This window comes from Caretta caretta, chromosome 17 (genome assembly GCF_965140235.1).
Source record: "Caretta caretta isolate rCarCar2 chromosome 17, rCarCar1.hap1, whole genome shotgun sequence".
Taxonomy (NCBI): domain Eukaryota; kingdom Metazoa; phylum Chordata; order Testudines; family Cheloniidae; genus Caretta; species Caretta caretta.
The window spans coordinates 12311224-12337419 of NC_134222.1; the positions used below are offsets into that span (position 1 = coordinate 12311224).

The 26196-nt window shown below is 44.8% G+C and overlaps 1 protein-coding gene across 10 annotated transcripts in view; it reads right to left on the reverse strand.

The window, feature by feature from the left end:
* Positions 1 to 25640, reverse strand: part of PITPNM3 (PITPNM family member 3) — a 346570-nt gene extending 320930 nt beyond the window's left edge. For 4 of the 10 annotated variants that reach the window (XM_075120852.1, XM_048823830.2, XM_048823828.2 and 1 more), the window contains exon 1: positions 24771 to 25295. In XM_075120852.1, the coding sequence (XP_074976953.1) occupies positions 24771 to 24792 (22 nt within the window). In that variant the 5' untranslated portion in view covers positions 24793 to 25295. Of the gene's footprint in view, positions 1 to 24770; positions 25297 to 25456 lie in introns of those variants that run through there. The other 6 variants (XM_075120851.1, XM_048823829.2, XM_048823834.2 and 3 more) reach the window with 4 other exon arrangements.
* Positions 25641 to 26196: the final 556 nt, after the last annotated feature.

Genomic DNA, 26196 nt, shown 5'->3' on the forward strand with positions numbered 1-26196 from the left:
AAACAACCCAGATTTCCCATGTTCAGGGCATAACTCCAAAACTGCCTTTCCTTTCTAATTCATTCATAAGACAACCAGCATTTAGGTTATAGCTTTGGCTTCACTCAAATAATACACAAGCTGATTAATATTGAAAAACAAGTCAATATAGTGCAAAACCCATCCTCCTACTTTCCACTATACACCGAGGCTTTCTGCAATACACTCCACAGAGTGGTAGTACGTGCCCACAGAGTCCCACACCACTTCCTCCAGCACATTGCAACTGTGCTTTTCATGTGGGAGCAGTAGAAATGTTGCCTTTAAATGAGTGAGGTTTTGTACAGCACTTTGAAATATGCAACATGAATGTTGTTGCAGCCGTGAAGATTATACTGAGATTTGGCAAAACAAGCAGCTTTTGACTTGACATTTGTTTACCAAGGTTCAGCCTGTGGCAAGTTTCCAGTGGTTTGTTATGCACCCCTGAAGAGAAGTGTTTAATAATAGAAGTCTAGGCAGATGAAAACACGTCCATTCCCCCCTTCATCTTGATGCCATTTAAGTCAACAGCAAAATGTTCCACTTACATCAGTGGAAGCAGGATTGTGTCACAAAAATAAAGAACATTCAAGTTGAGGGTGAGGGCTATTCATCAGCTTCCTATTTCCAATACTCACCCAATGCCGGCTCCATCATTTTCCACAGCTTGGGAGCCAGGCAAGTCCCATCACCTCTCAGGGAGCAGCCACATTGTGAAACTGGTTCAACCTTCTACTGAATCAAGCCCTTGAGCTGTTCGACATTCCTTGCGTATTTGATCTAAAGTAACTTCGGAAGGAACTTCAGCACAAGTTTTTATATGTCCCTTGACTAACCAAAAAAAACAAAACAAAAAAACCCGACCAAACTCGTTTCCTTTTGTTAAGAAAATTACAGTTCCACTTGCAGAGAGTACTAATGGTAGGAGAGTGTTAGCCAGCTTGCAGGGAGGAAAATGGCCTGAAAATTGCGTCTCACAGTTTAGCACCTTTAGCTAAAAATTAAACACACAGATATATCAGTACATTTATTCTTACAAGAAAGAACTACATTCATCAGAACAGAAAGATTCAGAGATTTTTTTCCCCAACTTTTGTGCTTTTGACACACTATGTGTCCAGTCAGTTTCTCCCTCTGTAGCCTATTTCCCCTGTTTGTGTAAGTCTCTCCCTCAGCTGCAGGGCACAGAAATACATTTTTTGGAACAGATAGGAAAACATGCCTGTACAAACCACAAAACACAGCTGGGGGGAAGGGCTCAAAGGCATGTGTAGCATTGGGAACTACTTTTAGCTTCTTTAATTTTGTAATTGATTAGACCACGTGGATACATGTTCACTTAAAGATTTGAGACTCTATTTGAAAGTTTCTGATGAAGGTTGCACCTTGAGTGGTTTGGTGAATAAAGAAAATACAAATTATTTCATGGGCTTGACTTCACACTGGGCAATCTAACAGGATTAATGGGACAGACCTTTTGGTTTTGGGGAGGAAATAAGCAGATATGAGCAAATGTTTGGCTATTCCCCTCCCCCCTCCACCCCAGGCTCTCCAGTCTCTTGAATGGTGCCAGAAGCTTAATGTTTGCTTCCTACACTTGCTAGATTAATCTGTATCTCACCAAAGGCCATAACCCAAACCTTTCTTTTGTTGTGAAGATAGCTCCGTTGTGTGTGTGAATAGATTTGACTTGGTGCCGTTCATGATCAAATTCTGTTCAAGGGTTGTCTCTAGATCATTGAAAATTCAGTTTATTTTAGCATTGTGTGCTTTTGAGTCACAAAAACCGCTTTGAAGATTGAAGGGGTACTTTTGCTAATTTAGTCCTCACAACCTTCCAAACATGTAAAGTGTGCAGTTTCCATTATTGCATCGTATTACTTTCTTATTGTACAGGCATATGCTGTAGATTCTGATTTAAAAAACCACACACATACTGGCTTCAATCGTATCTCATGAAGTATGTCTCCTTTAGAATGGTTTGGGGTTGTTTAGATCTCTGTCACCACAGTCTTGGAGAATAGATACAAGAAGAGTACAGCCATCCTTTGCTTTCCAGTTATAAAAAGAAGAAAAAGAAGAGAGAAGGGATATAATGGAACCTGCCAAATCAACATCTGTTGGAAGCAATATAAGACGAGCCCATAGTGTTGTTAAAAAAAAAAACAAAAAGCTCCCCCTCACCCCCAAACACACGCATCTTCAGGCCAGGCGCAAGAGGGCAGAACTAGCAGTTATGGTTGAATTTGGTCCAAAAACCCAGGTACTGGGGGAATAGGCTGAATGCAGAGAGGTAATGAGAAAAAAAAATAATTTCTGAAATATGAAAAAAAAGTTCACAGATCAAATTAGCGTAGCTTTGGCAAATGCAGTTTATCAGCTTTCAGACTCCTCTAGATTTTAAATGTGTGGAAAAACAAAAATCCCTCTTTCAGAGGTATGTATCATTCTTTCTTCACAGTAACTCTCTATTTTCAAAGTATTCTTTACATCCCAAAGATTTTCAAGAGAGACTACACCTGCTGAAGTGAAGAAACAGATTGACAGAGCCAGAACAGTACCCAGAAGTTACCTACTACAAAACAGGTCCAACAAAGAAAATAACAGAATGCCACTAGCCATCACCTTCAGCACCCAACTAAAACCTCTCCAACACATCATCAAGGATCTACAACCTATCCTGAAGGACGACCTATCACTCTCACAGATCTTGGGCCAGTCCTTGCTTACAGACAGCCCCCCAACCTGAAGCAAATACTCACCAGCAACCACATACCACACAACAGAACCACTAACCCAGGAACCTATCCTTGCAACAAAGCCCGTTGCCAACCGTGTCCACATATTTATTCAGGGGACACCATCATAGGGCCTAATTACATCAGCCACACTATCAGAGGCTCGTTCACCTGCACATCTACCAGTGTGATATGTGCCAGGAATGCCCCTCTGCCACGTACGTTGGTGAAACTGGACAGTCTCTACGTAAAAGAATAAATGGACACAAATCAGATATCAAGAATTATAACATTAAAAAACCAGTCAGAGAACACTTCAATCTCTTTGGTCAGTCGATTACAGACCTAATAGTGGCAATTCTTCAACAAAAAAACTTCAAAAACAGACTCCAACGAGAGACTGCTGAATTGGAATTAATTTGCAAACTGGATACAATTAACTTAGGCTTGAATAAAGACTGGGAGTGGATGGGTCATTACACAGAGTAAAACTATTTCCCCATGTTTATTCCCCCCACACACACTGTTCCTCAGACGTTCTTGTCAACTGCTGGAAATGGCCCACCTTGATTATCACTAGAAAAGTTTCCCCCCTCCGCCCCGCCCCCCAGCTCTCCTGCTGGTAATAGCTCACCTTACCCGATCACTCTCATTACAGTGTGTATGGTAACACCCATTGTTTCATGTTCTCTGTGTGTATAAATCTCCCCACTGTATTTTCCACTGAATGCATCCGATTAAGTGAGCTATATCTCATGAAAGCTTATGCTCAAATAATTTGTTAGTCTCTAAGGTGCCACAAGTCCTCCTTTTCTTTTTACTGGTTTCAGGTTCCACAACAGTTGGAGCCAGTTTTGAGATGCTTTGAAAGGCCCCAATCTTAAGAAAGCACTAAGCATACACCCGCTGGGGTGGTGGACACAACAGGCCTCTTAGTGTCTCTAGTAACTGAGACACCCAAAATAACAAATTACTTATGAAAATTTGAGCCTATCTATAGGTGTCTTCACCCCCACCCCCGGGTCAATTCAGCCTTGTATTTTCCCAAATGCTTTTGAATAGCTGCTAATTGCACAACAGGGACTCAAAAAGGATTGATTGTTTCTTTGTTTTTTTTTAAAAGCCACGGATTGTTGAATGTAAGGAAAATAAAAGCCTTTAAAACCTATGTACAATAGCCAGCTAAAAAACAGCTAAGGAGAGCAGTCTAAGAAAACTTACTGGTATTTAATCAAATCAAAAGTGAACTTGCTATCTGTCCACCACTGAATCAGTAACTTTATAGGTCTGACCTTTTTTATTATTATTATTGGATGCCTGCATTCATGGTGCCTATGAAAGTTCTATGCCTATGAAAGTTGCATCTATGATAGTCACTTCCCTGCACCTTCATCTGTTTACACCATTGCCCATCTGATGGCTGATCCCATTCCTTCCATCACAGCTCCTCTGACCTTCAAAATATTTGACACACAAGGTGGGCGAGGTAATCTCTTTTATCGGATCAACTTCTATTGGTGAAAGAGACAAGCTTTTGAGTGACACACAGTTCCTCTTCAGGTCTGTTATTACTTGCTATTTCTCAGTCTGCTGCATTATGCATCAGCTCTGCTTCTTGCATAGAAAAGTAACCTAAAGGGGCCTGTTTTACCATATATTTCTTTGAACAGTTAAGGTTATAGTTCCACTGGCTCTCTCCAGCACTTTAATCTTTCAGAAATTAAATAGTAGGGTTTGACTTTTAAATAGTTCACCCAGAGTCAAGCTACATTTTCATTTAAATTCTCAGGAGCAGGTCCTCGGTTGATGTAAATCAGTGTAACTCTATTCAGCCACACTGATTTACACCAGCTGAGGATCTAGCTCTCATGCAGTGTTTTTGCTGCAGCACAAAACTTTTACAATGCAGAAAGCAAATATTTATTTTCTGGTCTTTGCCAGTGAACGTTTATTTTATCACGCAAAAGTAATTCAGTCAATAGACTTTTGATATAGAGTCAGCCCTGTTCTCTCAGTTGGATACAATCAAATGTTTGGTGAATCAATTACTGAATCCAATAGGGTTGAAAATCATCTATCAGGTACGACAGATACCAAAGGCTTGAAAATTTAATACAAATTCTCAAGGAAAGCTGACAAAATTCATTAACATGAGTAGAAACTATTAAAATCAACCAACCAGCCCATGAAATCTCTGTGTACATTAAAATAAGCAAACAGATAGATGCATGCCTTCCTTTCAGCAATCAGAAGTGCCTATACCAGACTCAGCATGAACTTAATATCTGCTTCTTTTCAAATTTACTTCATCTGCTCAACATCCACCCGTTTGTAGAGCTATGAGAACATCACACTTTGGAGGCTCTTGGGGCAAAAAGTGTCATAGGGTACGTCTACTCTGCAATCAAAAATACAATTGCAACATGTGTAGACACACAACAGCTAGCTTCGATCAAGCTTGCTTGAACAATAGTTATGAAGCATGGCAGTACAAGCTATCACCGTGAGTGCATACCCAGGGGGTCATACTGCCCATGCTGCCATGACTGTTATTGTTATGAGCCTGGTAGATGAAAACTAGATTGAGCAGGTCTACACATGCTCCAGTCACATACTCTGCAATGTAGACCAACCCTGTGTGAGATAACGCAAGGACTATGTTGTGCTTTTCAATTCGAAACAAAAGTGCAACATTTCAACCAAAAGTTAATTTTACTAATTCTTGGATGACATCAAAATGAGGATACTCACACCTCCTTTGTAAAGCCCTTTTTGATCGATGGATGAAAAGTGCTAGAAGAACTAGGTATTGTTTATTATTTTTAAACATTCAAAACAAATCAGCTTTATGAATTTAGAAGCACTGAGAGCAGGAGAATTATGAGCCCTTTTGTTGGCCATGACAGAAAATGTTTTTCCCGTTACCCCCTTCTTCCCCTGAGTGGCCAAGCCAAAAACCAAACAAACAGAGCCAACCAATCAGAGAGGAGCAAATATCACCCCAAAACCCACAGCTAAGCAGAATAGTGGTACAGCACCCCTAGAAGAAGATACTTACAGCAATGCAGGGCCACTCCTAGAACCGGCCCTACATTGGAGGCTAACACTTCCTAAAGTAAAGGCTTTGTAAATAGCAAAGCCAAGGCTAAGCTACAAATCTGAAGATCCTAGTTAATGCTTTTTTTTTTTTTTCGGGGGGGGGGGGGGGAATGACATGTAACATTAATATTCTATTTGTTACTATAGACAGATTTACCAGTTCACAGGGGGCCTGATCCCTAGCCCATCTAAGTTAACTGGAGTCTTCCTATTCACTTTTATGAACTTTAGATAAGGCCCTCAAAGTTTCGCTTTTCGACTGACAATCCGACATGCCTCCCAAAACACTAAGTGTTAATGAAACATTAAAGATATGAAATCAAGAATTCAAGGATGAGACTAAATAAAGTTAGGACTAGAATTTCAATTTTAACGATGTCCCTGTCTTCTTACATCTAGTCTTTTTAGACAATTAAAAATAATGAACTAATATACTTTCTGCAAACCTCAAATACATTAAGCTGCAGTTCTCAGTCTTGACTAGGCTTGATTTTCAGAACTCAGCAAGATCTACAAACAAGCCAAGTTGCAAGAAGAAAATTACTTGGAGAGAATTGTAATGTGGATCCTTTTAATGAAACAAACCAGAATTAAAATGTCCTACTGATGCTCAGCTAATGGAACCTACTGCATATGAATATACCTGTCTCCTGACTAATTCTCCTTTGTATAGGAGACACAGGTTTGTGGCCTTAGATTTAAGCAGTTAACTACACAGAAACCAAATTGTAAGTGACAAAATTCTCTCTACATATTGCAGTGTTTTGAGAAGAAAGTGTTAAATACTGATGTCAGGTTTTCCTTATGTTGTTTTGTATGGATTTGCAAGAGAGGGGCTCCAGTAGAACTAGATTTATGCACTTTTCTTTGCCCTTTAAAATATTTTATGATAATCAAGATTACAGTCAGCTGTTTTCTTCTGTTAACAAAATTTCAGTTGTCACTTCAAAACAGGGAAGCACAAGCGTGCGTGGCTGCTGCTCGATTAGGATTCTACTGCAGACACATTGTACTGTTAGCATTAAAATGCTATTTCCCAAAAACACACTCCGGATTTCCTTTATGCAAGTCCAGTTTTTACCTCCACTTTGCCACTCCCATTGTCACATGTGTGCACAAACACAACTCATTCAGGAACCAAGCAAGGTTATTTCTCTTTACATATGTTGGATAATAGTGTCCACATAGTAAATTAATGGAGTTCTTAGGATAAAGCTAGCATGCCTGTGAAATATGGCTACATTTCTTGCTTATCTTCAGTTTTCATCCTTCTGAACATAGCATGAATGAACCGTGTCATTCAGGATTTTAAACTAGCAATGTATAATGACGACTCCCCCATCCCTTAGCATTTAAATGTACTTCTAAAATATTATCAACTCATGCAGCCACGAAGAAAATCCAACGGTCTAATTTTGGTCGTCGTCCTCAGGCTACGTCTACACTACTAGCACTGCTGCAACTGTACCACTGTAGCACCATAGCATAGACGTTAAAGGGGTTTTCCCATTGCTGCAGTAAATTCGCCTCTCCAAGAGGCAGTGGACAGGTCAACGGGAAAATCCCTCCATCAACCTAGCCGTGTCTTCAGCAGGGGATTAGGTCCACCTAACTACGGCACTTGTGGCACAAGATTTTTCACAGCCCTGAGTGACATAACTTGGTCAGTCTCATTTAAGTGTTTACCAGGACTCAGAGTTATTTTCACAATTACAAGCAGCAAATATTTGTCCAATCCTAGACTCGCTGGTTGGCATTATGCTTCCCTCTCCCAACAAAAGCTATTAAAAAAAAAACAAACAGGATTTTTCTGCAAAATATTTGCCAATTTATTAACTTAATCCTGCAAAACCTTATTATATCACCAGTCCTACTGACTCCAGTTTGCGAAAAGGATGGCTTTGTGGTTAAGGCACTGGACTGGTCAGGAGACCTGTATTCAGTTCCAAGCTCTGTCAGACTGTGTGTGACCTTGTGCAAGTCACTCAGGCTACAGCTACATTTGAGAGCTTAGCAGCTGCACCACTGTAAAGCTCTCTAATGTAGCCATTTTAAGCCGACGGGAAAGCTCTCTCCCATCAGCTTAAACTCCTCCATCCCTTGCGAGTGGTGGTAGCTATGTCAGCGGGAGAAGCTCTCTCACTGACATAAGCAACGGTGTGGACAACACAATGTCAGTGTAACTTATGTCGCCTAGGAGGGTGATTTATTCACACCTCTGAGCAACATAAATTATGCCGACGTAAACCATAGTGTAGATATAGCACAGTCTCTCTGGCCTCAATTCCACATCTGTAAGACTGAGATAATAAACAAGAAAGGCAGCTTTGTTTAGACAGCAGGGACTGTCTCTTAATAGGTGCATACACAGTGCCTAGCATAACAGGGCCCAGTTCTCAGTTAGGACCTCAAAGCATTGCTGTAATACCAATAATAAAGTAATAATCATCTCTCACACACACACATATAAAGGCTATTCACGAGAGCAAGGCTTGCATAACAGGGCCCATCTTAAAGTTGTTTGATTCAAAACTCTGGAAGAGATCCCTAGTTCTTAATGATGTAAGATGGCTTTGGGGGGGGGGGGGAGATATGACCTGATTCTTTGTGCAGATCATGTAGTTAGAGATGAATTTGGCCCTGTTGATTAGAATTTGCAAGAGATCAAGAGTAAAGTGGTTGGACAAGGATGCTGTATCTGCTAATTAAAGCTAGAAAGGAAGTTCTCTCTCCTCTCAGCTTGCACTGCTCCTGAAAAATATGATACTTGAGCTCTTCACAAATTCTATGGCAAGAGGTTGGATATCATCAGATCAGATATTGTGAAACTTTTTAACAGAATTATAGAAAAAGGGAGAGATAGGGGCATTACCTTCCCAGACTGTTTTATTCTTGTTGCTACTGAAACGAGATCACAATTTACAACACAAGGGATGTGTTACCGAATGCACCCCTGTATTCACATCCTACGTACTATTGTAATCTTTGTGCAAAACACACCTTATGAGATATCATTTGAAAACTAATAACTCACTGGTCAATAATAGTATGGTGACATGTATGCAGCAACATAAGTTATGATGTGAAAAGCACATGTTCAAACTCAAGTAACCCCAATTGGGTAGGTCAAAACACACCTGTCAAACAAAGGGCTGTGTGTTTACTTCAATTTGCACACAAGATGTAAACAGAGTCCTCAGACAACAAGAGGGGGAAGAGAGAAGATTAAAAAAAATATATATGCATTTCAGCATACCCGTGTGAAAAGAAACAGCAAAAGACCTCCTACCTCCACCAGGCTCCAGGTCCCCTTACTCTCAGCTGAAAAGAAGTAAGGGTCATGCTCTGGAAGATGCTTTTCAAAGTGTGACTGAGCTATAAAAGTGAGGGACAAAAAACACCTCAAGGCATCTCTCCCTTCCCATCTTTCTTGACAAAAGAAACAGCCGTTAGACCTTGGGAGCAGATCCTGACCTGAAACTTGGTCAGCAATGCTGCTGAAAACCCATGGTAAGAATTTCACCTTGAACCAAGTCTAGTTTGATAAGTTCAGTACTAGGAAGCATTTTATCTGTATTTTTCATGTAACCATTTCTGACTTTAATTCCTTAATAGCTGTACTCACTTAAAATCCTACCTTCTTTTGTTAAATAAACTTATTTTGGGTCTTTAATCAAAGCTAAGCCAGTGTTGTGGTCAAACTGGGCTGTGTGGTATCTCCTTTAAAAGAAACAAAATTTTTTGTATATTGTTCCATTACAGGGACCACACATCTAAAATATCTGAACTGTCCAGGAGAGGGCTGGACAGTACAGAACACATTTTGGGAGGAGAAAATTCAAGATTGGGAAGGTGTTGGGATCACACTGCAAGCAGTAACCAAGGCTGGTGGAGGCCAGGGTGTGACTGGTGGGTGCTGCTGGGGTCAGAGTTGCAGAACCAAGGCTGCAGTGACACACAGAGGTTCAGGATGTGACCTACATGCTTGCAGGCTGTTTGTGATCAGCCAGGTGGGAACTACACCAGCAAGGCATTGAGAGGCACCCACGACTGCAGGCGTGACAGCCCCTCACTGGTCTGGATTGCACCCCAGAATATCATAGGATGGATGATCTGTATAATAATCAGTGCATTAGATAAAGCATCTGATTTACTTGTTGCTGTGTTTTCTGAAGCAATGCAACCAGGAAATATAACAATTAGCAGCTTTCATGAAAACAGGTGTCTTTCAGAATTGTAAAGTAATTACTAAGTGTACTAATTTATTATGTTGCTCCGTCCCCTCTCCCAAAAAACACACACTTCACGGCTGCTCTCCTAGTGTAAACTGGTAATTAAAAAGAAAGTCACTCCTGAGCAGTGTTAAAATCAGTTAAAGTAAGATTTCCAGTGTATAATAAGCTCATTAACCAATTTACCCATACTAGACTTTAATTTCCTTAGCATTAAGATGATTAATTTCACAGCTGAAGTCTATAACCTATAACCATAAGGCAGAGCACCATACACAGCCAGTTGCATTCTCTCATGACTCACTGGCAACGAAATGGCTTCACATGGCTCAAGGATACACAGTTCCAAACTTCTTGTCCCTGGGAGAATACAGTTGCACCCTGCAGTTGGATCAGGCAATAGATTGCACTCAGTGGAGGCCCATAATTTTTTGGCTCAACATCTGAATATCTCCTTCTCATACTCAAAAAGACAATTCTTGTCTCTCTCTTTCCAAGGCACTGGCTGGCAGAGGACTGTTGAAGATCTCGATCCAGTCCCTTGAAGCCAGGCCTGGTGTAATTAGACACAACTCTGCTGCTGCTGTCAAACAGAACACACACCAGGGCTAAGTTTCATCCCAGATATTTGGGGGCCATATATAGCTCTCACCTAACTGCTTATATGAAATAAGTTTGCGGTCTCAGCCCAGTTCCTGTGTGTATTAACCCCACAAAAGTTACCGCCATGGTGGTCCACCTCACTGCCAGTCTCAGCAGATGAGGACTGGAATGTCCAGGTAGACTAAATTCCCCTTTCGTCCACAAACTAGCAGGCCACATTCTGCTTTCAGTTACAAATCACAAAAATGGAGCGCCACCCATCCACATGAATGGAAGCTGCAACTTGTGTTACAGAGCAGCATTTGATCTGGTTTCTCCAGGTCACAGCTGAGCCACATTGGCAGGGCAGCATGGGACGCTAGATACAGGGCTTCAAGGGACATCAGTTCAGTTTCTTTCTCTGTCTTTTAACATACATTAAAAAATATTGGCATTTAATAACAATGCACCATTAAAGTTGTGAAATCAAGTACACAGATACTCAGCCTCATATATATATATTAAATGTCAGTCCTACCAGCACACGTCCAATGTGCCAAATTGCTCTGGATTAAGGGAACAGACACCCAAAAAACTACAGGGTTTTGTTTTGGTGGAAGGGGGGCAAGGATTGAGGCTGTGAAAGTAACCAAGTACCTTAGAGACCAAGCCCTTCCCTTGAAGTCAGTTGGAACATCAGACATGTTCCCCTTTACCTCAAGTTGTGCACAAATAACAGAACCACTTCTGCTCAAGTTTTCCTAAAAGAAAAGAAAATAGTCACCTTCAGGCAATAAACAACGCACCTGCAACTGTGCTCTCTCTGCATTTTCATGAAACCAATTTTCTCCACAATTTAAAAACAACCCCCCGCCCACCCGCAAAAAACCCAACCCCAAACATTCACCTCCACACTAACGCTGAAGGGCCCTAATTTACTATGGCATGCTATTGTTATTCAAGAACTATATGGTCTTAGCTAATGACACCTAGAAATATTGTTTTAATAAGTTACTTGTTATGCAGCAAGCTTGTTTATGATGTAAATTAATTCAAGTAATGAAATTCATTCCCCTCAGGTAAGCTATTACCTTCCAACTAGAATAAACAGAGGAGAGAAGCGATGGAACCTCACTTTTAAAAAAAGAATAAATCTGAGGTGGTATTAAGTTTGTGTTCGGTGCACAAAATACTTCCTGCAAAACAGGAAGCATGTTTGCCTGGGGAGGCAATGTTGCCTAGTGAATGGAGCATTGGACTGGGAGGCAAACCTGGGTTCTGTTTCTGGCTTTGCTACTGGAGTGGGAGAAGTCATTTCACCTCCCCGTGCCTCGGTTTTCCCCCATCTGTAAAATGGGATGATACTTGCTCTCCTTTGTAAAGATCGATGGATAGAAAGTGGGGAATCATTGAGATTGATGGATAGAAAGCGGGGAATCATTATTTGCTAGTAAGGTTTCTGTTCTTAATCCAAGTTATTTGACCTCAGTCAAATTCTCCAATAAGCTTCCCCTCTCAATCACCAGTCTCCAAATCGGAGGCTGAAATATACCTCAAAAAGGCATTACTGGGTGTTTTAAGACAAGGTCTTAAGGAAATGTCTGTAGCAAATCACTTGGTGTAGTAGGAAAGACCTACAGGTGCCTAAAGTTGTTAAAGCTTTACTCACACATCTTTGCATTTCTCTTTAAGAGGCACATGCTTCTGTCACATGCATTGGCTTGTTTGAATACAAGGTGCACATGTACCCTAACACAAATTGTATTTTGCCCACCAGATTTGTGTAAAATAAATGGCTGGCTTATACAATATGATAGCAAAAAAAATAAAAAAAATTGGGAAGAGAGCATGGCGGAGTGCTCAAAGCTCAGAACCAAGGTACATCTACAAAGCAAATAAGGAAAACCCCACAGCAGCACATCTCAGAGCCCGGGTCAACTGATGCAGGCTCACACTATGGCACTAAAAATAGCAGTGCAGATATTCCCACGCAGGCTCTTACTCTGCCACTGAGATGCTGTGGAACCTTTTTAGATCTCCTGTGATGCTACCTGCCCAGCTGAAAAAAAGCTCCTACAAAAATTGCTCTTTCCAGTGGAGTTACTCAAACAACGTACATCATGATTGTTTGTTACAACAGTATTGGGCAAGTGAAATGAAGGTTGACGTAACGGAAGTGCAAGGAACACAGTATTTTCACGACTGTTTATTTTGTATTCTATACTTACCTTGAGAATGACACAGAGGACTTACACATTTAGGGGAAAACCTGCACATACTACTGAACATAAGGTTTACCACAGTGGAGCTCCCCAATGGCTAGATTTTAAATCATCGAAATGTAGGGCTGGGTGGGACCTTGAGAGGTCACCTAGTCCAGCCCCCTGCACTGAGGAACGGTTAAGAATATTTAATATGCATCGAAGTCAACAGAGGGACTTGCATTGACTTCTAGGGGCTCTGGATCAGTACTAAACCCTATGCTTGGCTTTGTTTGCAGAACTGGATCCTTATGTATACCTGTATCACACAGAGAAGATTATAGAAAATGCAGTGAGGCACATTACTTCTTTACCAAGCTAGATAATGGAGATAAATCAACTAGCAATGTTTCCAAAGCTGCCAAAAATACTACTATGTTCCTAATAGAATTATTGAAGAGCATGAATTAGTCTCAGTAGAAATTAACTGAAAATAGATGCCATTGCAGCCTTTCCCCTTGTTAGAAATTCAAACAAAACCATGATCAGTTTGAATTCAGGAGGCTTTTTTCACTATAAAAAAAGGGCAAGTTGCTTTTTCATTTGGAAACAGACTTGGGATGAAAGCAGCGACCTTTGCAGTTAGAACATAAGAACGGCCATACTGGGTCAGACCAAAGGTCCATCTAGCCCAGTATCCTGTCTTCCGACAGTGGCCAATGCCAGGTGCCCCAGAGGGAATGAACAGAACAGGTAATCATCAAGTGATCCATCCCCTGTCACCCATTCCCAATTTCCGGCAAACAGAGGCTAGGGACACCATCCCTATCCATCCTGGCTAATAGCCATTGATGGACCTATCCTCCATGAATTTATCTAGTTTTTTTAACCCTGTTATAGTCTTGGCCTTCACAACATCCTCTGGTAAGGAGTTCCACAGGTAGACTGTGCATTGTGTGAAAAAATACTTCCTTTTGTTTGTTTCAAACCTGCTGCTTTTTAATTTCATTTGGTGACCCCTAGTTCTTGTGTTATGAGAAGGAATAAACAACATTTCCTTATTCGGGGCAGCAAGTTATATGGGCCTGTGGTGCCTGTGCTCCAGGAATATTCAGGGCCCGGGTGCCCGGCTCCACCAATGTTCGGGGCCGGGTCTCTCCCCCGGCCCCGCCTTAAAAGGGCCCGGGAGGCCCCAGCTGCCACCAGCAGCACAGCAGAGCTAAGGTAGGCTTTCTGCCCAGTCTCACTCCGTGCCCCTCCCGGAAGCGGCCAGCACATCCCGGCAGCCCCAGGGGGCGAGGGTGTGTCTGCACACTGCCCCCGCTCTGAGCACCGACTCCTCAGCTCCCATTGGCCGGGAACTGCGGCCAATGGGAGCTGCGGGGGCATGCCTGCGGGTACCAGTGTGCGGAGACTCCCCGGCCCCCCCTGCCTAGGAGCTACTACCAGAGGGGTGTGCCAGTCACTTTTGGGAGCCACCTGAGGTAAAGGTAGCACCCCTCACCCTCTCCTGCACCCCAACCACTCCCTGCCCCAGCCTAGAGCCCGCACTCAAATTCCCTCCCAGAGCCTGCACCCCGCAGCCCCTCCTGCACCCAAACTCCTTCCCAGAGCCTTAGACAGGTGGGTGGGAGAGATTCTGTTGCCTGCGTTGTGCAGAAGGTCCCTTCTGACCTTAAAGTCCATGATTCTAGGTGTGCTGGGGGGTGGGACTTGGACCCGTTCTGGGCACCACCAAAAATTATACAAACCTGCCGCCCCGTCCTTATTTACTTTCTCCACACGAGTCATGATTTTATAGACCTCAGTCATATCCCGCACCTTACTTGTCTCTCTTCCAAGCTGAAACGTCCCAGCTTTATTAATCTCTCCTCATATGGCAGCCGTTCCATACCCCTAATTTTTGTTGCCCTATTCTGAACCTTTTCTAATTCCAAAATATCTTTTTTGAGATAGGGTGACCATATCTGCATACCGTATTCAAGATGTGGGCGTACCATGGATTTATATAGAGGCAATATAACATTTTCTGTCTTATCTATCCCTTTCTTAAGGGTTCCCAAAATTCTGTTCGCTTTTTTGACCGCCCCGCTGCATATTGACAGGATGTTTTCAGCGAACTATCCACAATGACTCCAAGATCTCTTCCTGGAGTGGAAATAGCTAAATTAGACCCCCATCATTTTTATATGTATAGTTGGGATTATGTTTCCCAATGTGCATTACTTTGCATTTATCAACTTTGAATTTCATCTGCCGTTTTCTTGCCCAGTCACCCAGTTTTGTGAGATCCTTTTGTAGCTCTTCGCAGTCTGCCTGGGACTTAACTATCTTCAGTAGTTTTTTTATCATCTGCAAATTTTGCCACCTCACTGTTTACCCCTTTTTCCAGATCATTTATGAATATGTTGAATAGGACTGGGTCCAGAACAGACCCCTGGGGGACACCACTATTTACCTCTCTCCATTCTGAAAACTGACCATTTCTTCCTACCCTGTACAAGAATCATAGAATATCAGGGTTGGAAGGGACCTCAGGAGGTCATCTAGTCCAACCCCCTGCTCAAAGCAGGACCAATCCCCAATTTTTGCCCCAGATCCCAAATGGCCCCCTCAGGGATTGAATTCACAACCCTGGGTTTAGCAGGCCAATGCTCAAACCACTGAGCTATCCCTCCCCCTTTGTTTCCTATCTTTTAAGCAGTTACCGATCCATGAGAGGACCTTCCCTCTTATCCCATGCCAGTTGCCACTGAATGCTGCTACATAATATTCTTTTTCTAGTCGGCTTTTCTAAAGCTACAAGAGCCTTCCTGACTACCCACTAAGTTATCTAACAGATCTGTCTGCATAGCGCTATTTAGCAGCTATGCTACTAAATCTTACTAGAGGCCAAAGTAATACATTGTTATTTTCCAGTGGCTTCATTTTAAATTTGCCAGATTACATGTATAAATACTAAATAGTCACTTTAAAATATACCTTTACAGTTGGGATGTCCCAGCTGAGATCAAGACCCCCATGAAGGAAGGCACCATTCAAACATATAGTAAGACACAGTCACTGCCCCAAAAAGCTTAGATAAAGCAAAGGGAAAAAATAATATTCTCTCCCTTTTTTGCAGATGGGGAACCCAGACAGAGAGAGATTAAGGCCTCAGTCCTGCAAAGAGCTGCATGCAGGTCGACCTACTGATTTAAGTGCAGCTATGTGGGACCCAGCCACATAGACCTCATTGAAGGATAAGGATTTACACAACTTGCCCAAGGTCACACAACAAAATCTGTGGCAGAGATTGGGATTGAACCCAGATCTCCCAACTCCCAGTCACAAGGCCAACAGCCATAATGGTAGCACCGTACGAACCTAAGGAGTTGGGATTTATTTCTCATTTGAGAATCTCTCTGATCTAACATATTGTGATGAAAGAAATAAACAAATATATCTATGTTCTTAAAAGTTAACTCTGAGGCCAGGTCAACACTTCAAAGTTAGGTCAACCCACCTACATCACTTAGGCATGGGGGAGGGGCGGGAATCCATGCCCCTGAGCAACTTAGTTAAGCCTAACCACTGGTGTAGATCCAGCTAGGTCAACAGAAGAATTCTACCACCTCTCTGGATTAACTACGACGACAGGAGAACCCAACCCATCGCTACAGTAAGTGTCTACACTGAAGCACTACACTGTACCACTGATATGTCTTCACTAGGCATTTCTAGTGAAGACATATCAGCTCAGAGGGCCCAAGGATTCCTATGTGGCTTCATCTAGCACAGGGCTGTGCTTAAGTTACCACAAAGTATGTTGTGGGTTGCTCAGACACACTGCCATGTGTTTTTAATATCATGTCAGCAGCTTTCTCTTTTAAGTAATAAAAGATCTACTACACGGCGAAGAGCACAAGGGAACTAATTATAAGATACATCGAACAAACAGTTTTATTTGTTGTCAAAAAAAAACCCTCAAGGTCTTGTGCAGCTCAGAGACATTTGATTCAGCTTTTAGCTGTTAAGCAATAAATCAGCTGAGGTGCTCTGTGCATCAAGCAGGGGACAGGCATGGCTCATCTTTACTAAGCCAGCTGCAGACCTTCCACTGGTTGCAGCTCTCAGCCCCAGAGGGAGGACTGAACTGAAATTTTAAACCACTCTATAGTTATGTTAGTGAGAGAAGGGGAGGGAATAGTCTTTAGGACCAGAATTTTCTAAAGAGCACAGCTCCTATATTTAGGCACCAGAGTAAGCAGCCAGACTTTCAAAAGACTCTAGCACATTGGGCAAGAAAGTCTGGCATTGAGTAACACAATGGGAACTACTGAGTTCTAAGTGCTCCTGAAAAAGCTGGCCTTTATTTCAGGCTTTCATTGCGAGCTGAGCTCTCTGGAAAAATCTGGCTCCATCTCTGGGTGCTGACTGCTGAGCACCTGAAAGTCTGGCCAGGAGCTCTTTGGAAAGTCTGATCCAACCGGCCCAGGGGTGGCCAACCTGTGGCTCCGGAGCCAGATGCGGCTCTTCAGAAGTTAATATGCGGCTCCTTGTCTAGGCACCGACTCCGGGGCTGGAGCTACAGGCGCCAACTTTCCACTGTGCCAGGGGGTGCTCACTGCTCAACCCCTGGCTCTGCCACAGGCCCTGCCCCCCATTCCACCCCTTCCTGCCCCCTCCCCTGAGCCTGCCATGCCCTCGCTCCTCCCCCTCCCCCGAGCCTCCTGCACACCACGAAACAGCTGATCGGGAGGTGCGGGGAGGGAGGGGAAGGCGCTGGTCAGCAGGTCTGCTGGTGGGTGGGAGGCACTGGGGGCTGCTGACGTATTACTGTGGCTCTTTGGCAATGCACACTGGTAAGTTCTGGCTCCTTGTCAGGCTCAGGTTGGCCACCCCTGTGCTAGATAAAAAACCACAGTTCCAACAGCAGTTGCTCTCTGCTCTGCTGTGCTCAAGATTAAGGTTCCAGAGTGATGGACAATATCCTTGACTAGGGCTTTGTAGCACGAAAGTCTGGTGACCAGCTGGCCTAGAGGTCAGCTCATGGTCTTACAATTTCTGCCGGCCTAGTCGTCCCACAGGGGGCCCTGGCTGTGGCCTCAATCATCCCCTCATGCTCCTATTGCTCCCCCAAGAGACTGGTCACTACAAAGAAGCAGGGAGGCAAGGTAGGGGAACCAGGGCCCACCCACTGCACCGGGTCCCAACCCGGGGCCTGAGGCATATATCAGAGCATCCAGCCAAGTTATGTTTCCCTTGGGTCATTTCCTACCAGTCTGGAATGCCTCAGTTTGGGGGGCAGTTGCTGTCTTAAATTCTCAATGTCCTGTTCGGTCCATCACTCTCTCTGGGCTTTCAACTCCCAAAGAAGGCCTGGGGGGAGTGGGGAGCAGAAGGGAGGATACAAGTCCTTGCTACTAGAGTAACCTTCACAAAGCTGTTACACCTTCTTGGCACAGCTCTCAGCCTGGTTTTCTGGTGCCACATGCAGCTCATTGCCTTTCTCCTGGGCTACCAGCTTCTTTTTAATCGGTTCCTCCACTGGGAGCATGCCTTGAGGGGCAGCACCTCCCTTGCCCTGTTCCCTGCCCTGGTTCAGTGTGGGGCCCATAGATCCCATCACAGACTTGATTCCCCCACATTTGAAGTCAGTGGAGATTTGCCATGGAGAGCGGGATCGACCTGGAAAGAATAGCAAGTGGTACTGAGCAGCTGGACTTGGTACACTACATGAGCAAGAGAAAATTAACTGAAGAACAGACTTGGTTCAAAACAGTTGTCTACTCTCTTCTGCTTCGCGTCAAGGGGGTCATCTGCTAGTCATGACTCGTTCCCAGGCTTCTGGAGTTAAGAATGAAAACCAGATTGCTTCAAAATTGCTTCCCACCAGACAGATGCCCACATCACAAAAAGCAATCACAATGGGTTATCTTGGTGGCAGTCTCTGCAGACAGAGGCCAAAAAGATTAAAATGGGCACAGTGAATTATCTTCTTGCCTCCTTTGGGAGGGGCAGCTAGATCAGGATTTCAGCACACTAGCATGGGGAAGCTTGGACAGTGGCTAGAGGATCTCACTCTGTGGTCAAGTGCAAAATTCACATGACCCATTTAAAAATATTAGTCAATACTCCAAGGCAGCACCCGGCTAGAGTTGCTGGGGTTTCTCCTTATGGTAACAGAGTATGATCAGTTAGAGCAGGGGATGGGGCATTAGGACTCCTGGGTTAAATTCCTGGCCCTCTCACCCATAAGTGCTCCTGTAGGCAAGCCTGCATTTCAGCTGCCCCTCTAAAATGAGACAACTCCTGAGATTGCTGCATATGAAGACATCATCATAAAGTGATGACTAACTAGTCATCCGCTGAGCATCACAGGGCGGGAGGAGAGAAAAATCAATGGATCAGTCCATTATACTAGGTGGCTTTAAATTTGCACCAGATTCTTCCCCTACTTTATTCTTCATCAGCCTCCTAGTCATATGTTGTCTCCTCTCCGTGTTTTGTGCCATAACAGTGCTAACTAATAGCCTCATTTACTTCAACGACTAGGTGACAAGAGGAATTCATTTCCAATGGCATTATTGGTATATGCCATGCTGTAAATTTGCACTGCACTTCGCAAACAGAGCAATCTTTTCAGGAGGGACAGGGAACATATTATTTCAGTAGCACCCAGGCTTGCCGATCATGGACTAGGACCCCATCATATGAGACACTGTATAAAATACCTCTTCCAGGCCAGTCCCTCAGCAGGTGTAAGTCAGCACAGCTCTTTAGCCCTATAGTCTAAGGTCCCAATCTTGCAATACACTGCATGGAAGCCAATGGCTGCACCCCACTGAAGTCAAAGGTGTGCCCATGAGCAGTGATTTGCAGGCTGAGGGGCCAAGTCAAACATTAGGGGTTCATAAAAGGGTGAAGGGAGGACACAAGGAAGGAAGCATCTCCTGGAAGTAGGGGTTTACAATGAAGAAATTTTAAAAGGACAAGAGGGAGTCGGAGCTTGGCAGACAAGAGGTGGGAGAATGTTCCTAGCATAGCAGGCAACAGAATGAAGGACAAGAAGCCAAGTGTATTAAAGAGACAAAAAGGAGCAGTGAGGCAAGGCTGAATGGGGAAAGGGGAGGAAGCCAGAAAGGATCCATTATGCAATATCACATAAGGCTTTAAAGGTTAGGACAAGGAGCCTGTATGCAACACAGTGACTGACAAATTTAGGTAGATGATTAGAGGAGGACATGGCCACGGTGACAGAAGAGGATGTGGACCATAACCATGGCAGATAGGGAAAACCAGGAAGGAAGTTACAGTAATCCAGCCAAGAGATGGTCAAAGTCCAGACAAGGGGGTGAGGGGTGGTGTAAAGACAGACGCGTGGGTTTGGGGGATGCTGAGGCAGTGTTTGGAAAGAGAGACTGGATATTTGGGGAGATGGGAGAAGAAGGGAAGAGGGAAGAGTCAAAGAGGACACAGAGTCCAGAAGACTAGCAGAGTTGTCAGCAATGAGAGAGAAGGAAACCAGAGGGGAGGGGGTTATGGCAAAAGCAAGGAGTCCCATTTTTGAAAGACTGAGCTCAAGAAAGCCTTGGGACACACAACAGAGACATCAGGGGATGTGATACCAGACAGAGGAGGAGATGTCAGGGACAGGAGTTGACTTTGGAACCATCTTCTGGACAGAAGTAGAAGTTGAAGCCAAGGGAGCAGATTAAGAAAATCAAGGACCAAGCCTTGACAGCCATCAGATTGGGAAGGGGAACTGAAGAGGAAGAGGAGGAGCAGCAGCATCTGAAGAAAGTCATCAAACTAAGAGGAGAACCAGGGGAGCCCACTGCTGCTGAAGCTAAGAGTATGGTTGGCTCTGTCAAAGGCGGTAGAGAGCATAAGACAAATTAAGATAGTCAGACTCAGCCAGAAGGGCTACCCTGTAGAACAGTGGCTCTCAACCTTTCCAGACTACTGTATCCCTTTCAGGAGTCTGATTTGTTTTGCATACCCCAAGTTCTACCTCACTTAAAAACTAGTTGCTTATAAAATCAGACGTAACATACAAGTGTCACAGCACACTATTACTGACAAATTGCATGCTCTCTCATGTTTACATGTAATTAAATAAACCAATTAGAATATAAAATATGTACTTATATTTCAGCATATAGTATATAGAGCAGAACAAAACAAGCCAGTGTCTGTATGAAATTTTAGTTTGTACAGACTTTGCCAGTGCTTTTTATGCAGCCTGTCATAAAACTAAGCAAATATCTTGATGTACCCCTGGTTGAGAACCACTGATGTAGCGGAACGGTGACAAAACACTACCTAGGGCTCGAAAGAGTGCAAGATGCAGCTGTTCCTCATCACCACCACCCTCAGTATTTTGGGCTATCACAGTCTTTTCCCATTGGACCCAATGTTTTCCCTCTAATAACATTTCAACAATGACTTGTCCCTGGCTATCTCCCATACTTCCTTCGACTGGCAATTTTGCAGCAGATGGTGTAAACAGGCCAGCATACATTTGCTGAACAAGTATAGAAAACAAAAACATCCACATCTGCCTGTGAGCTACTATTTTAAGCAACAATTGATATTTTTGCTCTTGCACCCTATGGTGTCTAGTGGCACCGGGGGGTGGGAGGGAGGACAGAGATGACAAGCTAAGCTGCGAATCACAGACTGAACTTTTCCACAGTTTCTCTCAAATGTGGTATATACCCTAGATCTGCTTCTTGAATCCTTAGACAGTGACTCCCCCACAGTAGAATTCATTTCACCATCCTCTCAGCCAGCACCACCGCCTCCTCCGACTCTCTCTCCCCAAATCCATAGAAGATACGAAAAGGTCAGAGAATATTCAACAGGTTGGGCTGCCTGCGCCATCTTTAAAGTACCCAGCTTTCACCACAAAGTACCTGTATTTAGTTTTCTGGGTAGGAGTGAACATTGGAGTCACGGCAGCATGCTGGAGAGTGATGCAGAAAGGGAAGACGACAGGCAGTAAGTGTGCTGCAATTGCTGTCGTGCTCTCTGCACTCATGGGCCCGGATCCCGAAAATCCTAGGCTCCAATCTGCACATGCTGAAGCACATGCCCCCGGGGAGACACATGCCTGAGTATTTGCAGGATTAGGGCCTCACTCCAATTGCTCAGCATCTGAAGAACCCACCCCTAAGTCAGAACTCCCAATCAATTTAAAAAAAAAAAAATCAAGTCGCACCTTTTACTGATGCAGCCTAGGCAAGCAACAGACTGAGTCTGCACCTCCAAAACTCATTCTCCCTCCCACCATGATCTCACATGTAGTTTGATATTCTGATCAAATGCATGAGTGGGTGGACCTGAACCCCTACCATGCTAGGAATTGAAAGCAGTGGCCTTGGAAAGGTCATTTCCCCTGTGTTTGCAATGAAGTCTCAGATCTGAGATGGCTCGACACCAGGAAACAGCGATTGCCATGCAGGTAAGGTACAAGCAAGTCACACGCACATTTCGGTACATTTGCATAATTTCTGTTCATACCGATAGGCTCAGCAAGATTTCTAAAATGTAGCTCATTTCCATTGCTCCTCACACAGGTAGCTCTGGAACAGTCCCTATGGATAGGTTATTGATTTTTTTAATGCCTCTTTAAAATAAAAAAAGGGGGGGGCACCAGCCTCTTAAATTTGGCATAAAAGTTATATTTTGTTTAAACTCCAAGATCAATAAAAATGTAACCTTCATTTATAATCTTTTAAAATTCTGTGCAAACCTAGCTGAGTTTAAACAAATAAGCAAATCCCTGCAGTGAATGCAGCCCAAACATCAGTGAAAGACTTTCCCAATTTTCATTGTGAAAGGGGAAAGAAATGCAAATCAATGTATGAGAAGGTCAACTGGATTTTTTTTCCACTCTTTCAAACAATTATCTCCTTTTGGTTTAATAAGTTTGTTTTGTTTAATTGCATGTTTGCATTTTGGTTGATTATTACTGTTCTCTATTTCAAGGGCATCATTTCTCAGGGGCTGCCATCTGCCCAATGTGATTTTTCTCCTGCAAGCTAAAGACATTTGCTTTTGTTTATAAAGATGACAGTGTCCCTTTGAAATCTGAGATGGAGAAAGGTGTCCTCCCCTCTGTAACGAATCCATTTGCAGACAACAGTGGTCACAAATACCAGACAAGTCTGGCACACACAGACATTGCTGCAAGCCTGGTTTTTAGTCCAAGTGAAGTCAGGCCTTTTGCCTTCAAAAACACAGGCCTCTCTCCACAGGAGCTAGAAGAAATCACCTTTTCCTGGTAATCCTCATAGGTTCCTTATCTTCTCTGCTGAAAAACCACTAGAAGGCAGCATCATCATCAAGTGCATTGCACCACCTGCCTTGTCTCATTTCAGTGCTCTTTCCCAATGCATTTTCAGCAGCTGATACCTAGTGGAGCATTCCTAAATTGATCCCTGCAACACACAATCTAGTGGTACATGCATGTTTCTAAATCCATTCGATGGGTAATCCAATCCAATGGGATGTGCGGGGGAGGAAGAAAGATAAAATTTACAAGATAAACCAAAACAAAAACCAAAAAAAAAAAAAAAACCACCCCAGCACCTGCCCCATCTCTTTGCCTCTTGACAGAAAGAATCAGCACTTTGTCCTGCAAGCCTTTTCTGAATACACGGGTTAGCTTAGTAAGTCTACGTAGGGAGAGGCACCAGTTTCACTGAGGATAGAAAATGTATAAAGTGGTATTATTCTCAAAAAGCAGGGTTTCCTTCCAGATCTCTTAAAAACCCATTTCAAAAAGCTGCTTCTACTTCACTCACTCTTTCCCCCTTTTCAGCAAGGGGGTAGAAAATAAATAAAGGAAGTCATGGTGGAGCAGAAATCATTTAGGAAGCCAGTCTAAATTTAAAAAGTGGATCTCAAGCGATATAGCCGTTGATCCTTGCACTCCCTCTCAGATTCTTCCCCCTCCCATCCCCCAAAAGAAGCCGTACTCAAGATTTTCAACAATGAAGTGTAAAGATGAATGAAAACCACATGCGAGGCTTTCAGCTAAATACTAAAGGCACCGATCAAGAGGAAACAGCCTCTTGGGAGTCCAAATAAACTTTGCTGGGAAAAACAGGAGCAACTTAAGCGGCGTTTCCATTCACGGAAAAGTTTGTGTGTGTCTTTGCACCTAGGAAAAGGGCTTCATAGCTCTATGTATACAAGAGAATGGTCAGGCTAGCTGCCTATGGAAGTAATGGCTGGCTAGATCCCAGGAGAAGGTGCATGCTACCAGAAACCATGCAAGTTAACACTACGTGACTTGCAAGAGATTTCTGTCCTGGTGGGGCAATATGACAAGGCAAAACCGGAGGGGGGAATGCTACAAAGGGAGCTAGTCGTGTAATAAAACTCTGCCTGGAGCCCTGACTCCTGCAAAACCACGGCTAGGAATCAGATGGCCGAGCACCGCAATTTGGAGACGTGCATTGGGGAAAATGGACACGCAGCTGCCCCCACCCCACAGCCGGGAGCAATGCGATGCATTCAAACGCCCGCTTCAGGAGAAGAAACCAGAAGCTCCCCTCAAGCGAGCCCGCCGTCTGGCGAACTAACAAGGAGCTCGCACCCTGGAGGCATGTGCCCAAACCATCCCCAGCCGCAAGCGCCAGACCGAGCCGGAGCGCTGCACCGGAGTCACACACCCCGGCCCCGAGCGCCCACCCAGGTGCGGGCCCCTGGCATGCAGACCGCGCACTCTGCGCCCCCAAAGGGGCAGCGGCCCCATGCGCTTGGGCGCACAGAGCGCCCCGGCGCTGCAGCCTCCCGCAGCGCCCGGGCGTTCCCTGAGTTTGGCGCTTCCTTCCCCCCCGCCCCGCCAGCACCTGCGCCTCCCCGCTCGGCCAAACCCGCCCCCACCTCCTCGGGCAGCTCACCTGGGCGTGAGGCTTTCGCCATCTCCCCAAGGCTCCTGCCGCCGAGCCGCGAGTCCCGCACCTGCCCGAGGCCGCCGCTCTCCAAGCCCGCTGCGCCCCGGCGGCCGGAGCTCTCCTAGCGCGCAGGGGAGACGCGGCGCCTTGGCCACATTGGTTTCCTTCGGCTGCCTCTAGCGGCACCTCTCCCGGGGCTCAGGCTGCAGCGCCGGGAGCCGGAGGGGAGCCGCCGCCAGGGCGCCAAGCGCGGCGGCGGTGGCTGTTTCTTCCTGCAGCTCAGCCCCCGGTGTAACGACACCCGTTAAAGGCGCAGCGGACAATTCCTGCCCCGGGAGGGAGAGGTTAGCAGCCGGCGCTGCCCTCGCCCAGCGGCTGGGACAGTTTGGGATGCGGGGGACTCTGTGTGTGTGTGTGTGTCTCGCCAAATCAAGATGCTCACGAACTGCGGTCCTGAGAGACAAATACATACAACTCCCTCTCCCACCCCAGCCTTCCCTCTCCAGCGGAAGGGACTCTCAGGAGCGCCCCTCAGCCACCCCGTCCCACCCCACAGGCTGGGGAAAGGCAATTGCTAAGGACAGCGTTTGGAAGCATGCGGCTGCGACACTGTCCCCCCCCGGGCCCAGCCCTCCCTCCAAGAGCGATCATGCCAGGGTCTCCCACTGAAACAGAGCGGGAGCCTTCCTCACCAAGAGAGGCTTTTACGAGGCTCTCCACAGGAGAGAGACCGGTAAAGCCTGCTCTTCTCTCCCCGAGACACGGTGATCTGTCTCCCTAGTTCGGATTAGGTCAGCAAACGGGTTTCGCCCCTGCGTCTCCTTAAAGCAGAGCCGATTCCTCCCCTAAGGAATTCAGCAGATCTGCGACGATCCCCTTCCCACACACTCCCGTCAGAAATAAGCAATTCCTCCCCCCCACCCCACACACACCCCCCAAAAGTCGCTCAACGCCGAATTGGGATTTGATTCCCTTAGTCCCCTCCACCAACTCCTCCCCAGCGTGGCTGGGCAGTAGATTTGTATGGAGGAGCCGATGCAGAAAAGCCCCCCATCCTCGAGTAATTTGTCTTCATTCCCAACAAATGGATAGCACAGAAATGACAGGAAGCAGCCAGCCAGTGGTTTGTGGTCCTTTTTAAAAAAAGCTTTCTGAATTAATAGTGCTGTTCTTCATGATGATTCAGGGGAGGATCATGTACCTGAGGATCTGGTGCAGAGCCTCAGAAGAGGAGTACTCAAGAAGTAGGAACTTTCACATTTTGGTTTATTTAGGGCTGAAATGTCTTTCCGTTTGACCAAGCTATCCCCTCCACCGCGCCGTCCCCTATAAGCCTCCCATACATTTCCCCCCCCTCTCCTCAATTCACACGCATCACTAGCTGTCCCTAGGTGATGGTACAGTTCCCAAGTCCCAGCAAGGGACCCTAACT